Source organism: Pagrus major, chromosome 2, assembly GCF_040436345.1.
Source record: "Pagrus major chromosome 2, Pma_NU_1.0".
NCBI classification, from domain to species: domain Eukaryota; kingdom Metazoa; phylum Chordata; class Actinopteri; order Spariformes; family Sparidae; genus Pagrus; species Pagrus major.
This window is the reverse complement of record NC_133216.1, coordinates 3,163,890-3,178,432: the sequence shown is the minus strand read 5'-3', so window position 1 is coordinate 3,178,432 and position 14,543 is coordinate 3,163,890. Positions and strand designations below refer to the sequence as shown.

At 41.1% G+C, this 14,543-nt stretch overlaps 1 protein-coding gene across 1 annotated transcript; it reads right to left on the bottom strand.

The window, feature by feature from the left end:
- Positions 1 to 1,658: 1,658 nt before the first annotated feature.
- LOC141014841 (flotillin-2) lies at positions 1,659 to 14,317 on the bottom strand. The gene is made up of 11 exons (XM_073488769.1): positions 13,934 to 14,317; positions 12,248 to 12,329; positions 10,935 to 11,025; positions 10,605 to 10,728; positions 9,938 to 10,056; positions 5,634 to 5,747; positions 5,429 to 5,548; positions 5,135 to 5,349; positions 4,116 to 4,299; positions 3,445 to 3,594; positions 1,659 to 3,058 (listed from the first exon to the last, which is right to left on the bottom strand). Exons 1-11 carry the CDS (start codon positions 13,980 to 13,982, stop codon positions 3,020 to 3,022), a joined length of 1,287 nt encoding a protein of 428 aa, XP_073344870.1. The 5' UTR covers positions 13,983 to 14,317; the 3' UTR covers positions 1,659 to 3,019.
- Between the last annotated feature and the right edge of the window lie 226 nt (positions 14,318 to 14,543).

Below are 14,543 nucleotides of genomic sequence, written 5' to 3'. Positions count from 1 at the left end.
TTTCAACTATGTGTGTGTCATAATAACGCCCTGCCTAGAAGCACATTCATGATTGAATATATGTTTTAAAAAAGGTGCAATATGTAAGAACTGGCCACCAGTGGATGTCATACTCCAAACCAATAGGGGGCAGCATATCAAAGTGTTGTCACTAGCTGCTGCTAACTGTAGCTGCCAGTTAGCTCAGTTAGCCGTGGAGCTAGCAGTCTGGACTGGGGGCTCAGAACAGCAGAGTTGGTGTTTAATCCGCTAGCACAGGAGCTTTAGACCGTGACGGACTGGGGCTAGCTGGTTAGCATATCTTCAGTACATATTTCTGCAACAATACATCAAAACATCAGAACAGTTATTTCTTCTCATTCTGTTCATAATTTTTTGAGTTATTTTTTAAGGCTACAGTATCGTAAATAGTATAGTAAATAGCAAAAAACAGATAAATGATGGCATTTGGATTTATTAGAAGGACAAGTAGCGAAGAGTGAACTGATTATTCTGATTACAGACGGATGACATGCAGCAAGAGCATACAGGAACTCAAGGCTGTTTGAGACACACAGTGTACGTGTTGTAAATAACAGTAGGACTATAACACAAACATGTCATATATACACTGGACATTTGAAGCTAAACGAATCAGTATGGTCACAGCATTTGTTAAGTTACTCTAAAACATAATTCAACTCAGGATGAGCACAAAAAACTTCATCAACATCAATAATCATAACAGTCCTCTGTGAATTCTGTGTCAGTATGCTCGTAGTGGCCGTTTCTTCAGCCATGAATAAAACTACCTCCGTATTTGTTGTTTTACCTGCTTGAGAAATGAGGTTCAAACTAAACATCACTGTCACACTAGTTCAGGTTTAATGTGGGTGAGTGCAGCTCTTTACAGCACTGAGAGGAGACCAGCAGGTTCTGGCTGCCAGAATCCACTCAGCTCACTTCTTCGGGAAGTGTCTACGTGGATGAGATACATTTCATAGGACGGATCTGCCGGATAATATTCTGTATCTGCAAATGTTTTCCAAAAACCTTTGACAGATAGTGTTGCATCAGAGTGAACTGCTGCACTGGAGCTTAAAATGTGGTGCATCAGACCCCAAAACAACAAAACATTGTGACTATTTACAAACAACAATATCACTGATTAAAGGATAACTTCACCCAAAAAAGAAAACTGAGTTATTATCTCCTCACCCAATGCTGATGGAAAGTGAGGTGAAGTTACGTAGTCCACAAAACATTTCTGGAGCTTCACAGCAAAACAGCGTTGCAGCGTTCTCCTAAACTGAAGTAGATGGTGACCAAAATGGCTCCACACAGTCTCTGGAAGCCCCGAGATCCCAAATTGATTCCTAAAGACGTTATTTACGCCAAATCTCCACTGTAGCTGCTAAACTAAAGGGGGTGCACGAGCTTGACTGCACGACAAGGATGTAAATAATATCTTTTCACATCAATTTCAGATCTTTGGGCTTCTGTAGACTTGGATTAGACTCCACCGCGTGTCTAGAGTGTAAATTATGTCATTTGGGACGAGCTGTATGGAGCCATTTTATGTTTTTTGGTTGATTTTTACATTTTAAAACAAGTCCCCAGCTGCTTCAGTTGTTTAGGAGAACGCTGCAACGCTGTTTTTCTGTGAAGCTCCAGAAATGTTTTGTGGACTACGAAGCTGCACCTGACTTTCCATCAGCATGGAGGGAGGAGATGATGACTAAATTTTTTTGGTGAACAGTTCCTTTAAAACAGGTCAAACATTTGATAAGTTAAAGATCTCTGCTAAGACATCACAGTTATGAAACCAAATCGACACGGACGTACACTGAACAGAAAGCGCGTTTCTCTGAAAAATGTGTAAAAGTTTGGTTTGTTGACACGCTGTCAAACATGGCTTAGCATCTAAAGATATTTGTAGTATGAAATTAAACCTCAGATAAACTATGCAGTATCCTTCTGATACAATACAAAATAAAAGACAATCTATTCTATTTGGCATCACTGTTTGGCTTTTCATTGTCAGAATCTATTCACATGAAGCTTTGCCCACAATATTAACATATTTCACACAAATCCAAGCCGGTCGTTTTTACATTTTGCCCATCAGATCCTTCTTCTCCTCTTTCCATCTTTTTTTTTTTTTTTAAACACCACCGGATTTTTTGAGACTCAATCGAGGCCAAAACTAGTACCATTTTACGTTACAACCACATTAAATATTAAATGACCATATTACAAGCTAACCATATTAGCACAAGATCAGAATTTGCTTCCTGTTTTCCTGCCAGAAAATAAATAATAATCATAAATTTCATGCCTGATATCAACAGTTTGTGTAGGATGAAACTTCTTTCAGAGGAGCAGATCAGATTTACACAATGAAAGGAGCTTGTTAACGATTGTGAGCACCTGTCACATTGTAAAAATCAACCAGTGAGACAAAATAACCTGAATAATATTTGATAGTTAAAAATTACAACATGTACAATACAAAGAAAGCTCTACAATTAAAACAAGAAAAGATTCAGATTATCTAGGGAATGCAGATGTGTCTAACCATAGAAAGAGGTATTTAAATCAACAAAAAGATCTGCAACACACAGACGGTAAAGAGACGCCCCCGTGTAGAAACACCAGAGAACAGCTGCTAACATCAGCTGTCAGGCCACGTGATAACATGACTCTAACCTGGGTGAGACTCGACCATCACACCCGTCTGATATCAGCTCTCCTCTTCTGTGGCGTTTCATACAAACGGGCCGATATATATAAATCATTTAAATACAAAATAAAAACACAAAAAGACACAAAATGTTCCCGTTTTCAAACTAAATAAAAAACATCTTTGAATGAGCAGCAGTGCATGCAGATATTCTGGTCCTGTATAAAGTAAGGCACCAGAGGTTTCCAAAATTCACTTGGTATACAGTATATACGTATAAAACAACAAAATTCTTCAAGTGTATTAAAGGCAGTCTATCAGAGTGCATACAACAGATACTGGAGTCGTGTGGAGATTTCAGGCTTGAGCACCGGCCATCTTCTGCAGCAGCGGTATCTGTCGAGAGAGGACAATGAAACTCTGAGGCGCTGAAACAAATCATGGTGAATTTTCCCATTCACAGGTTTTTAAGTTTTTCCTGAAGGCTCGACTGGCTGATTTCGAGTCCTTTTATTCCTGCGTTATAAATCAGAGGTATGTTTTAAAACATGTGGGCGTTTATAAGTCAGAGAGGGTGAAATCAGCCCTTCCAAAAATTAAAGTATAGACACAAACAAACACAGAAACATGAGCTGAATCATCACGACTTTCAGTGTCATCCTACAAAGCCAGGGTTGAACAGCCTTGATAGTCATATTATCAGAGCTGAGTCAAATATCTGAATCCCTCCTGCATTTAACAGTTCAGTAAAACTACACATGCAGTCAAAGTAGCCGGCCTACCTTTGACAGATCCACTCCTGTGAGAGCGTTGACAGACACAGGGAGTTCAGCCAGAAGGCGGTTCACCTCGCCCGTCACACGGCTGCCCTCCCCGCTGAGGATGACTATCTCGTTGGTCCTGGCTAATGGAGCTGCTACCTTGGAAGCAATCTGCAACGATACGGTTAAGTGTTTACTGTAAGCAGGAAATAATCATGTGATTCATTAACCGGTCATAGATTCATGACTGATGAATCATTAAGATGAAGCAGCTGTGGTCCCAGTGTAAGACAGAGAGCAGACGAAAAAATACTACCACTGTGTGTTCATTTTGAATTTGGATTCAAGAGATTCAAGTTTCTAAAAGGAAATAAAGCTTCATTATTTTTTCATTTATTGGGCCTGATACTGGCATAAAGGTGAGAAATACAGCATTTGTGATAAAAACACCTAAACATCGATTGACTTGACTTCATGGGAACTTGAGGTTTAGACACAGCCTGGCTACTTGTCCCCTTTTCATTCGTGTCTGCTTTCTAGGCTAAGCTAACTAGCTTCATATCTCAGGGACAGAAGCGAGCAGTGGCATCCGTCTTCTTGACTAACCCTTCACAAGAAAGTGAAAAACTGTATTTCCGACGCATTAAGAAGCCAATGAAACTGAAAGTTCTCTTGAAAAATCCATGTGTTACCTTCGGCAGGGCCTCGAGCACCAGCGCAGTCTTAGCTGCCTCTCCGTACTGCTGGTAGGCCTCCGCCTTCAGTCTCATCTTCTCAGCCTCCGCCTTTCCCACGGCTGAGATGGAGGAAGCCTGCGCCTCACCGATCTTCCTGATCTTCTCCGCCTCGGCCTGGGCGATCAGCACCGTCTTCATCCTGATGTGGGGAAACACACGTGTTAAAATAACTGATATCTGATTCACCCATCAACACAACGTCTCGCTGTTAAACTCTTCTCACAGATCATCTTTACAAACAATTGTTTGTCTGATTTTTGGTCCCAACAACAAATAAAATAATGTATGCGTGTTGCGCAAAATGGAGGTGGCCACAGCAGATGGAAATGTGGCATGCTGAGTTCTCAGGCGGGTTTCAAGCCTGTGTGACAGATAATCATCCACCCTGCAGGTACATCGTTAACTAAAATAAAGACAATAAATGTCGACCAGAAGAACAGAGATGTTGCTGCTCTGCAGCTGCCGACCTCTGGTCTTCCTGTTGAGCCATTGGAAAGTGGAAGGTTGACACTACAGGAGCCGCCAGATTTGCTTTTCAATACCATTTACTTTCAAAACTGACTCTCTGCCTCACACGAGGGGTAATTACTTATCAAATGACCGTTTTCATTATGGTGGGAGGACTACAGATGCAAATGAGCACAGCTGCAGCTCATCTGATTTGCCTAAAGTTCTGGTAAAACAGACTTAATGTCAGAATATTTAGAGAGAAATAAAGTGTTGTGCTGCTGAATCTGGAATTAAATTCAAGAGGCATGAAGGTTACAAGCTTGTTGTTATTCCAAAACACTGCTGCTGTGAAAGCTGCTGGAGTGTTTTGTACTTTGAAATTTCCTTTTTACCAGATGTTTTAGACTCTGGACTAAAACACGAGTGTTGGTTCTCGCAGTTCTCTCGCTCCTCATTTGTGATTCTGGTAGAAACAGCTGATAAAACTGTCTGAATGCCCCTTTAACCGACAGTTTCTCACTCACTTGTGCCCCTCAGCCAGCTGCTGCATCTTGTAGGCCTCGGCCTCAGCGGGCCTCTTCACAGTAGCAATGAGCTCCCTGTCTGTCCGGGCGATCTCCTTCTCCTCGATGGTGATCTCCTTCTTCCTCTGCACCACCTCGATCTCGATCTCCTCCAGACGGATCTTCTGCTGCTCCTTGGCCGCCTGCAGCTCGTACGCCAGCTGGGCCTCGGCTTTCTGAACACATCAGCACACAGACTGTCACGTTTCTGAAGCGCACACACCTGAGGTTGTTTTTAAACATCCAGGCGCTCACCTTAGTGTTGACTTCCTGGTTGAAAGAAGCTTTCTGCAGCTCCAGCTCTCGTTTGGAGTCGGCCATCTTGGTGTCGGCCTGGAATTTGACGTCCATCATCTCCTTCTTACACTCTGCTTCCTGTGAGACGATGAAGATGTAAAGTTTAGTTAAATGTTGAGCACAACAGAATCTGCTTCTCACCTGCTAGAGCCTCCTTACTCACCCGTATCCCAGCATCCCTCTCTGCCTCAGCCACGCCGATGTCTGCATCCCTCTGGACAGCAGCGGTCTGGGTCTTCCCGAGGGAGCTCAGGTAATCCAGTTTATCGTACACATCCTGTGAGCACAGACACACAGGTCAACATGTACAGAGATCAGCTTCAGAATCAAAACAGCAACAACACTCATGCCCGTCTTTGAAGGCAGCCAAGATGGTCGCCATGTTCATTTTCAATAAAATAAGTCAACTCTCCTGATTCTGAGATCTGACTGAAAGGAGGAAAGGTAGAGGCTGTCAACCATTTTAAGTATTCAAGCGTGATAATCTTAAAAAAACATACCAAGTATATCTCAGGTAAAATCAAACACGGTTTATCAAGTTTAGTGCATCTGTCTTATAGCGCCCCCTCCTGGTCACAGGCCTGAGGAACAACCATACAACCACTTTATAAACAGTTTAAATGAGCTCTTAAAACACTGGACAAAAAAAACAAACTCGTACCATTATTGCAATATTATTGAAAAATACAACTTTTGAGCCTTGAACTGTTTGTGTTTAGGACCAGTACTGCCTGGTTCAGCTCCCTCATCCCTTAATAAAATGTAATCTGACAGCTCGTGGTGAAATAAGACGAGATCTTCTGCGAGGGACCGTTATATAAAACATTGCTCAACAAAATCACAGCAACAAAACTGTGGAGTGCGATCCCAACAAATATTAGAGATTGAAGAAGGTTTAGTCAGTTTAAAATCTGTCCTGCAGATGTATTTATTACTCTTTTTTGTTGTTGTTGTTGTTGTTGTTATACGTGCTTTACACAACAGATGAATATTATCACTGTGCATTATCTGATACAATACATTTATTTTTCACTGTGGCTGTTTTAAATAAAACAATAAATGAACTGACAAGATTCTTTAAATGTAAAAACATCTGTGTAAGCCGACACGAAGTGAGTCTGTAACAGATGAGACTCAATTCATTTGCTCCATTTGGCAAAATCTAATTTTGGTGTGAGCTAAGAGCTCGACGTCTGCAGCGGCGTATCCAGGACATTTTTTTTTACAGGAGCCTCTGGTTATTTAACATGTCTGTTTTTAATCAGTAATTATGTTCAGGATAGGGTACAGATTTTCTAAGAGCCATTTCCTTGGAGTGGATTAAAGTCCTCATCTCTTCACAAGTTAGATTAGGGAGCACAATTCAACTGCTCTTAACTCATCCTGTAGAATAACATGAATCAGTCATCAGCTCATCATCTGTGTCACCTGCACTGTTTCCTGTGTTTGCTTTACTAATTGAGGCGCCATCTTGTGGTTACATAAAAACACAGCAATCCAGGCAACAGAACAAACCAAAAACTTCAAATCAAAGCTTAATACTTAAAGACAGGCCTCATTAAAAAGTTTATCTGTGAGCAAAAGATAAACTAAGCTTGTAAGGAAAAAACAGAAATAATTGTTCTTTACATGCTTAGTTTATGTTATTATTTAGCTTAGATATCATTTGTTGGAGATACTGGAACTGAATAATGTCATTCGATAGGATGCAGTATTCATGTCCAGACATCAATAGGCTGGAGGTTCTGCTACACACACACACACACACACACAAACACACACACACACATATATATATTTTTTACACTCACACAATCATACATACGTGTGTGTGTGTGTGTCTTTATGTATTATGCACATTTTATTATTATTTTATTATTGTACTTTTACAACTGTTTTAACTATTGTGTAGTATTGTGCAGTGATGTTTCAGACAGTTGTAATTGTATAACTGGTGTGACAAACAACTTGAATGTGAGCCTACATGGTAAATTCAAACTATCTAAGCATGACCTACCATCCTGTGCAGGGGGAGCTGACTGCTCTTCGTCACTACTGCTGTACCTAGGCTGCTGACTTGACTGGGCCTTTTCACTGCTGCTGGTAGAAGCTCTGACTCTTTTCTTTTTTGAAGAAGAAGCTCTGAATATCTCTGCTTCTCTTCATAGCTATTCTCTTAATATCCCTGGAGGGAAATGTAATTCAATCACTCAATCAATCAATCAGTCAGTCAATTCACTTTGAAGTAACAAACGTCATGCAGGATCATTGTCAAATTGGTCCAAATAACAATAAAAAAACCAAAACGCTAACGTTAAATGCTTAACTTGGTTTGCAGGCTGCTTACGAACTACGTATCAGATCTGGGGCGGCCAATGAGTTTTCAGGAGTGGCCTCAGAATCGCCATTGGTCGTCTGGAGTACGTCAGAATACAGAAAACCAATTTGATTTGTAGTGAACATGTTTTTTAAATATCCCATTTCTCTCAACACAGATTATTCCAGTTTCAAACTAGAGCTTAAACAGTTTTTAAACTGTTAACAGTCTTTGCTCCACCATTTCAACCCCAATGTCCCAGACTACTGTGTAAGATGTAATGTGGAAAAGGCAAACTGTGCCCGAGAATCAGATGTACTTGATATACTATCACAGATTGTGTCTGAAAGGTTACCAACATGTCCACAGATGTGCATCCTTCGACTGTTCCCCGTGGGATTGAATATCAGTAAGACCAAGAAGAAAATGATGACATACTGTGTTCTCCGAGCTAAACATACAGTGGCTCTCTTTTGGAAAAACCCAGACGAACCGAATGTTAGTCAGTGGTTCAGGGATCTAACTTATTACCTTGCTTTGGAGAAACTGCCTTGTGCTATCAAAGGAAAACTGGAGGTCATCAAAGAAATATGGGGACATTTCTTATATTTTCTGGAAAATAATCCTCTGGGTGCTGCACTGAGTAACTGAGTAACTAAACAAATCTTCAGCTCTTATACATTGTTGGAACATAATACTTCTGTCAGCTGCTGCCACAAAGGCCTCATTTACTCAAGCTGTTGACATCTCAGCTACATTCGACAAAAACATAAAGAACATCAGGACTCCAACAGGATATATTTGCAAGTAATATCTACACTACAAGATGTAAAGAAACACACGTAAAAGTCAACCCATGAATGTCTGAGGCCTTTACTAATTAGCTTACTGGTCCTCTTGCATCAGAAACCATCTGATCCCGTCTAACTGACGTGATAGAAATGTACTCTGGGCTTCCAGCAGAGCAGTGTGGTCAGCCGCTGCATCGGCACCACACTTCAATTTGCTCTAATCAACAACAATAAACTCTCCCACCAGTCACTTATCAGACCCATGAAGCTGCAGAGACGACTTCTCTAATGAGCAGATATGACTCCTGCAGTACTGCTCAGCGTATAAACACACACTCTGTTTCCCGCATGCTGGCCTCTTAATGGTCGTTCATACAGAAATGGATACAACGCAGCGCTCACAGTCACAACGATGCACAGAGAGCTGAAAGTGTGTGCGCATTAGATTCAGGCAGTGCCCAACAAACAGAAACATGAACCTCTGACACTGAAGATTTTAGAGAAGTGACCAGTTTATGAAGCTCATGACTTTTATAGTGCATCACATGTTCATGCTACGATCATTGAGGCCAGTAAACAACATTATCTAGATATTCAAAAAGCTTTCTGAAATACTGCTGGAAGAGCTGGAGCAGTAAAACTACTTCAATGTCTGATAAATCAAAATCAAACTATTTTCTACAGCTTTGCTGGAGTCAAAACTACAAACGCGAGCTAGTTGTAGTTGTTGATGTTTGTTAAAATTTTAGGACAGTTAACTACAAAATACATCGAATGGAGCTCATTGTGTCTTTAAGATCTTATGTGTATATTCATGTTTTCATAGAGAAATGTGCACAAGCTGCCTCTTCGTCAGTCATGTAAAATAACTTAACGTTACGAGTCAGCAGCATCCATAAACTATTTTTTTTTTAAATTTAAATTGTTCCTAAATTATTTCTACATATCTGACAGCTTAGACTCTGGAATGAGCGAGGACGTCCTGTCAGAGAAGAGCTAAGATGTGAGGAAGACTGATCACTGGTCCTGCTCTGTGTGCGCCGCTCATGCTGGACCAGGAACTTTACGCCCCCTTGTGGCTGAACACAATATGCTGTACTGTACTCAGCGAGCAGATTACATTAGTTCTGAGGGTTTTCAGGTGTTCAGAAAACACAATCCAACACGGAAACCTTCTATCTTTATTCACACGTGCTGAACAGACACATACCGTTTCTCTTCATGTCTAAATCTATACTGAACTGTATTATTTTTACTCGTATTGCTCGATAGCTTCATTAATATCTCAATCGGGTATTATAATCACTGCATGTACTGGTGGCTGACAGACCACCGGCCAGTGTTTCACCTTTAACCCACCTTGATGGTAAAGCTGAGGATCTCGATGCCCATCCTGCCCACGTCTGGAGCTGCTACCTCCCTCACCAGTTTAGCAAACTGGTCCCTGTCCTGATAGATCTGCTCCACAGTCAAAGTACCTGCAGCACAGAGACACAGTCGATATCTGTATGTCACATGAACACGTCTACCATGCAAGTCAAACAACAGTACGACAGAAACTAGCAGCCACACTGTTTTCATCATGAGTGTTGAGCCATTTTAATTCTTTGGCCAAATTTTCTTAAGTTCATAATAAAACTGTGACTAAACTGACATGAAATCAAAGAGTCTTTGGGTTTTCTTGTGATAACAATATGCATGACAGATACTGCACTGCTGCCATGACAAATCAATCTCGAGTTAAGAGGATTAGGATTAAAGATTTGCTTCTTTACTCTGTTTAATAAATGTGTCAATTGACGATCTTCTGCATCGGACTGTTGGTTAAAAAGACAAAAGACAACATCTGAAGACGACACCTTCCACTCTCAGAAACTGTTTAAACTATACCCTCGAAAATAACGAATCAAGAACATAATCAGCAGTTTGAAAATGTTAGTTATTATAAATACAGGCTTGTCAGACAAGGAATTCAGGTGTCCTAATTTTGACAAACACACAGTTCAAATAAAATCAATGTCCGTACCGAGGATGGAGCGCAGATGTCCCTCCAAAGTCTGCAGAACCACAGCTTTGATCTCCATGACTGATTTACCCAGAAACTGCTCGCAAGCCACAGCCAGCAGGTCCTGCTCCGTCATGACCTTCACCTGAAGACGACACAGTGACAGAGTGACGTCACAACATCAACCAAACTTTATTTATATCGCACACGTTAAACATCGAATGCAACTCCAAGTGCTGAAGAACAACAAGAAGTATGAAGTATGAAGTATAAAAGATTAATGTGGTTAAACACTACTGATAACAGATTAAGTCCCTTGTAGCTGAGAAACACACTGGGATGTGGTCTTACCTGAGCCACACCTGTGACAGTGATGGCTACGCCCTCTGCTGTCTCCACATCCTCACAGCGAGGCTGCAGAGTCATGATCTCCAGAGTTATCCTGCAGCAAGCAGCACAAACACATTTATTAGTCCACAAAGAGACTTTAAACATAAGCTATATATGTTAAATGATATATATTATCAACACACTGAGAGTCTTATTATTTCACCTTATTGAGTTAATGTGGATTAAAAACAGTCATTATCTAATGTCTGCTGTGAGGGGTGACACTGAGAGCAACATCAGAGCAACATAAAAATATCTCTACATTAATTTAGAAAGCCAGAGGATAGTGAAGATTTTTTTACAGGCAATCTGTCGTTGATTGAGTAAATGTATATTATTCCACTTTAAGACACTCACGATATGAATGTCAAAACAAAATGTTGATATAAAGTTATAACAATTAACGAAGATGTAATTTATCTGTGAAATGAAATACATATTTCTTTTTCGTATAATGTCTCGTCTGACAACATCTTGGGCGAGACAAATGGATATGATGCAATGGATCTCAAATGCATCCTAAATGCGTCTTAGGGGTGTTCACACCGGCACTTAGAGCTGTCCACCTGTGATTGGATCACTCAGGGCGGAGGATAATATCAAGATTAACTCTGCATCTATCTGCGACTATAAGAGGAAACGTCTCATCCTCTTTAAATTAATAGAGAGTAAAATCGGATGTGGCCGCACCTTAATGCAGTGTGTTTCCACTCAGCTGTCTTTTGTTTTACTGCCACGACTCCTACATAAATTAAATGGACGTTACAACAAAGCATTACTCAGGAGATGAGATAATGGAAAATTTCACAATCTGACATGTGGTCAGTCTGACACTGATGAAGAGTAACAGACGGAGCGTAACAACAATCAATGTGAGGAAAATATTAACCAGAGGACTTTCGCTGTCTTGTGACGCAGCTTTGAAAAGTGTGAATGTGTCGGCCGAAAAGGAAAAAGACCTTTGAACCTGTAGAAACCTCTCCCACACACTTTGTGTAATACTAGTCAGGCTGTAGTAGAACAGCTTCCTTCTTCAGCCTGCAGATAATCTCTCTGACTTCCCCGTGGAAATTCAACGCGGCAGAAGTCCATTTCAGCTGCGGTCTGTTTAAAAACCTCGGCCACTTTCGCCAGAAGGCTTCTAATAGTATAATCCACTTATCTGTGGTGAGTCGTGCTTGATGGAAAAAGAAAAAAATTTCAAGGAGCTACTTAAAGGCCAACTCCATTTCAGGAAAACATAAACAGCCCTTATGTTTATACTGCGTTGTCACCTTTGAGTGTCCGAGATGAGCCACCACGCCCAGGACCAGCCTCCCACCACGTAGGTCTTTATATCAGAGCCACAACAGCCACCTGAGGGGAGAGGAACACGTCCATTAAGACAACAGGATAAATTATCCACAAGTAGCATGTTGATATCAACCTGTAGGAACAGCAGGAGGAAGCACAGAAATGTTGATGGATTTAACACTGAGCAGTCAGCGGATTCATTTAACATTTATTTTACTTTGTTCACTTCAGAGCCTCGACAAACACAACATGTAAGGAAACAGTGGAATAAACTGAGAATGTGCCTCAGAGATGTACGACTACGTTATACAGCAGCGATGAGCGGCAGAGAGTCATTTCTTTAGATATTCCACTAGTCTTGAACAATTTCTTAATTTTAAGCCTCGAAAAATGTTTTAAATAATAACAGGGCTTCAACTAGCGATTAGTTTCATTGTTGATTGTTTTCTCAATTGATCGATTCGTCGTTTGGTTTATAAAATGTCAGGAAAAAAAAGTGTCACAACCCGAAGATATTCAGAAAATATTCATATTTAAGAAGCTGGAATCACAAGATTTAGACTTTTTTCTATCAATATTCAACTGGTGACGATGGGTCACAAAAAGACATTGTTATGTTTTGGGGGGGAATTTTGGTTTGACGAATCATTGCAAAAACTGTGTTTATGAAACGCTTCTGTATTTATGTACACACTTTATATACACAACAGAAACAACACGTCACAGAGAGAAACTAAAGCCAATATGTTTTTAAACTAGTTCTTCCAGTTTGGTTCCTCTCTAAACAATAACAGACATGTTGTCATCCTCTGAAACTGTAAAAAACAAAAAAACATGTTTATCTCTCTTCTTCTTCTTCTTCTTCTTCTGTGTTTATTTGTGGATCAAGTTGTGTTGTTGTGGTTTATTTTATGTTGTTCTTTTAAATCAGACTCGTGGTCTTAAAGGTGCACTCTGTAGTTTAAGAGACAAACTGAGCTGAGAGGACAACAACATTTTACACTGCTTTACTTTGTTTATATGTGGCGGACCCTGCCACCTTTCTAGCTTCTAAACAGTGTTCAGCTCGTTTATTCAGTCGTGGGGAAAAAAAACACGTATATCTGAGTTTGTATTGTTACCTCATTAATATTGTAAATATTAATATTGCTCTTAAACGTGTAAAACCTTCCAGTGTGCTCGTGTTGTTTGTCTTTATTTACATTATTCACAGCTACATTCAGTAGAGTCGATGGAGGACGAGCTAACCCGCCCCCCTTTCAGGAGGCACATCGATGTGAGGCCTAAATTAAACGACAAGCTGCTTAAAACACACCAGACTTTGCAGTTTCTACTTTCACATGTTTGTAATTTTTACACTTCACTTGAATCCACAATAACTGCACCCGTGTGTGTGCTAATAACCGCTAACACTGCTAACACACCGCCGCTGCATTACTTGCTAACGAGCTTAGCGTTAAACTCAGATTCACGTCATCTAAACCTGATTTATGAACTTTACACAGATATGTGAGTGTCAGCGGGGATTTGTTAGCTGTCTGACTTCACGAGAGAGCGATGATTTGATTAGGTTTGACACCAGCTAGCTCGCTGTTAGCCGTGTCAACACGACAGTTAGCTTAGCTGTCTTCGTTAGCTCGTTAAGGAGGAGGACGTAGAGCGCCTACCGGAGACCACCAGAGCCTCGTTCGGCCCCACAGTCAGACAGTTCCCCATGTTGACGCGAGACAGCGGAAGAAAGAACCAGTCGGATCCCTTGACGGAGCTGAAGACACGGTTCCGATCCGGTAATTAATCCGAGACGACAGCAGCAGCAACAACACAGCGGCCGCCCCACCTAACGACACCGCGCTGACTGCCGGTGACGTAACGCGTGTGAGCACGAGAGACCCGGAATCCGGCTCGAGCTCCGCGCGGCAGCTCTGCTAACTTTGCTAACGCGACTAACAGCTCTGCGGGAAGCTGAGCGGTGCTAGCGGAGAAGCTAGCTGTAGAGCTAGCTCAACGATACCCCCCCCATTAAACATATCTCCGAGAGGTTGACCTAAATTGACGCTTAACTACTCTTACTTTGAAAGTCACACCGGATGTAGAAGTTATTTTATGTCTGCAGTTCTCCCGTGTGACCACTAGAGGGCAGTGGAAATACAGTAGCAATGCATTACAGGGTGTTCTGCGCCCTCTGGTGGTCACACTGAGGAACTGCAACACATTTAATTACATTTCCGGTGAATACTTCAAAATAAAGGGAGAGAAACTCATCTACGGTATTCATTT

What these genes read in the sequence shown, in the direction of transcription:
- LOC141014841 (XM_073488769.1), bottom strand. Translation starts at nt 13,982, where the DNA reads ATGGGGAACTGTCTGACTGTGGGGCCGAACGAGGCTCTGGTGGTCTCC. An exon ending in ACATCTGCGCTCCATCCTCG is followed by an intron (nt 10,057 to 10,604) that starts GTACGGACATTG and finishes TCTGTGCTGCAG; the next exon opens with GTACTTTGACTGTGGAGCAG. An exon ending in TCCTCAGCTTTACCATCAAG is followed by an intron (nt 5,748 to 9,937) that starts GTGGGTTAAAGG and finishes CTGTGCTCACAG; the next exon opens with GATGTGTACGATAAACTGGA.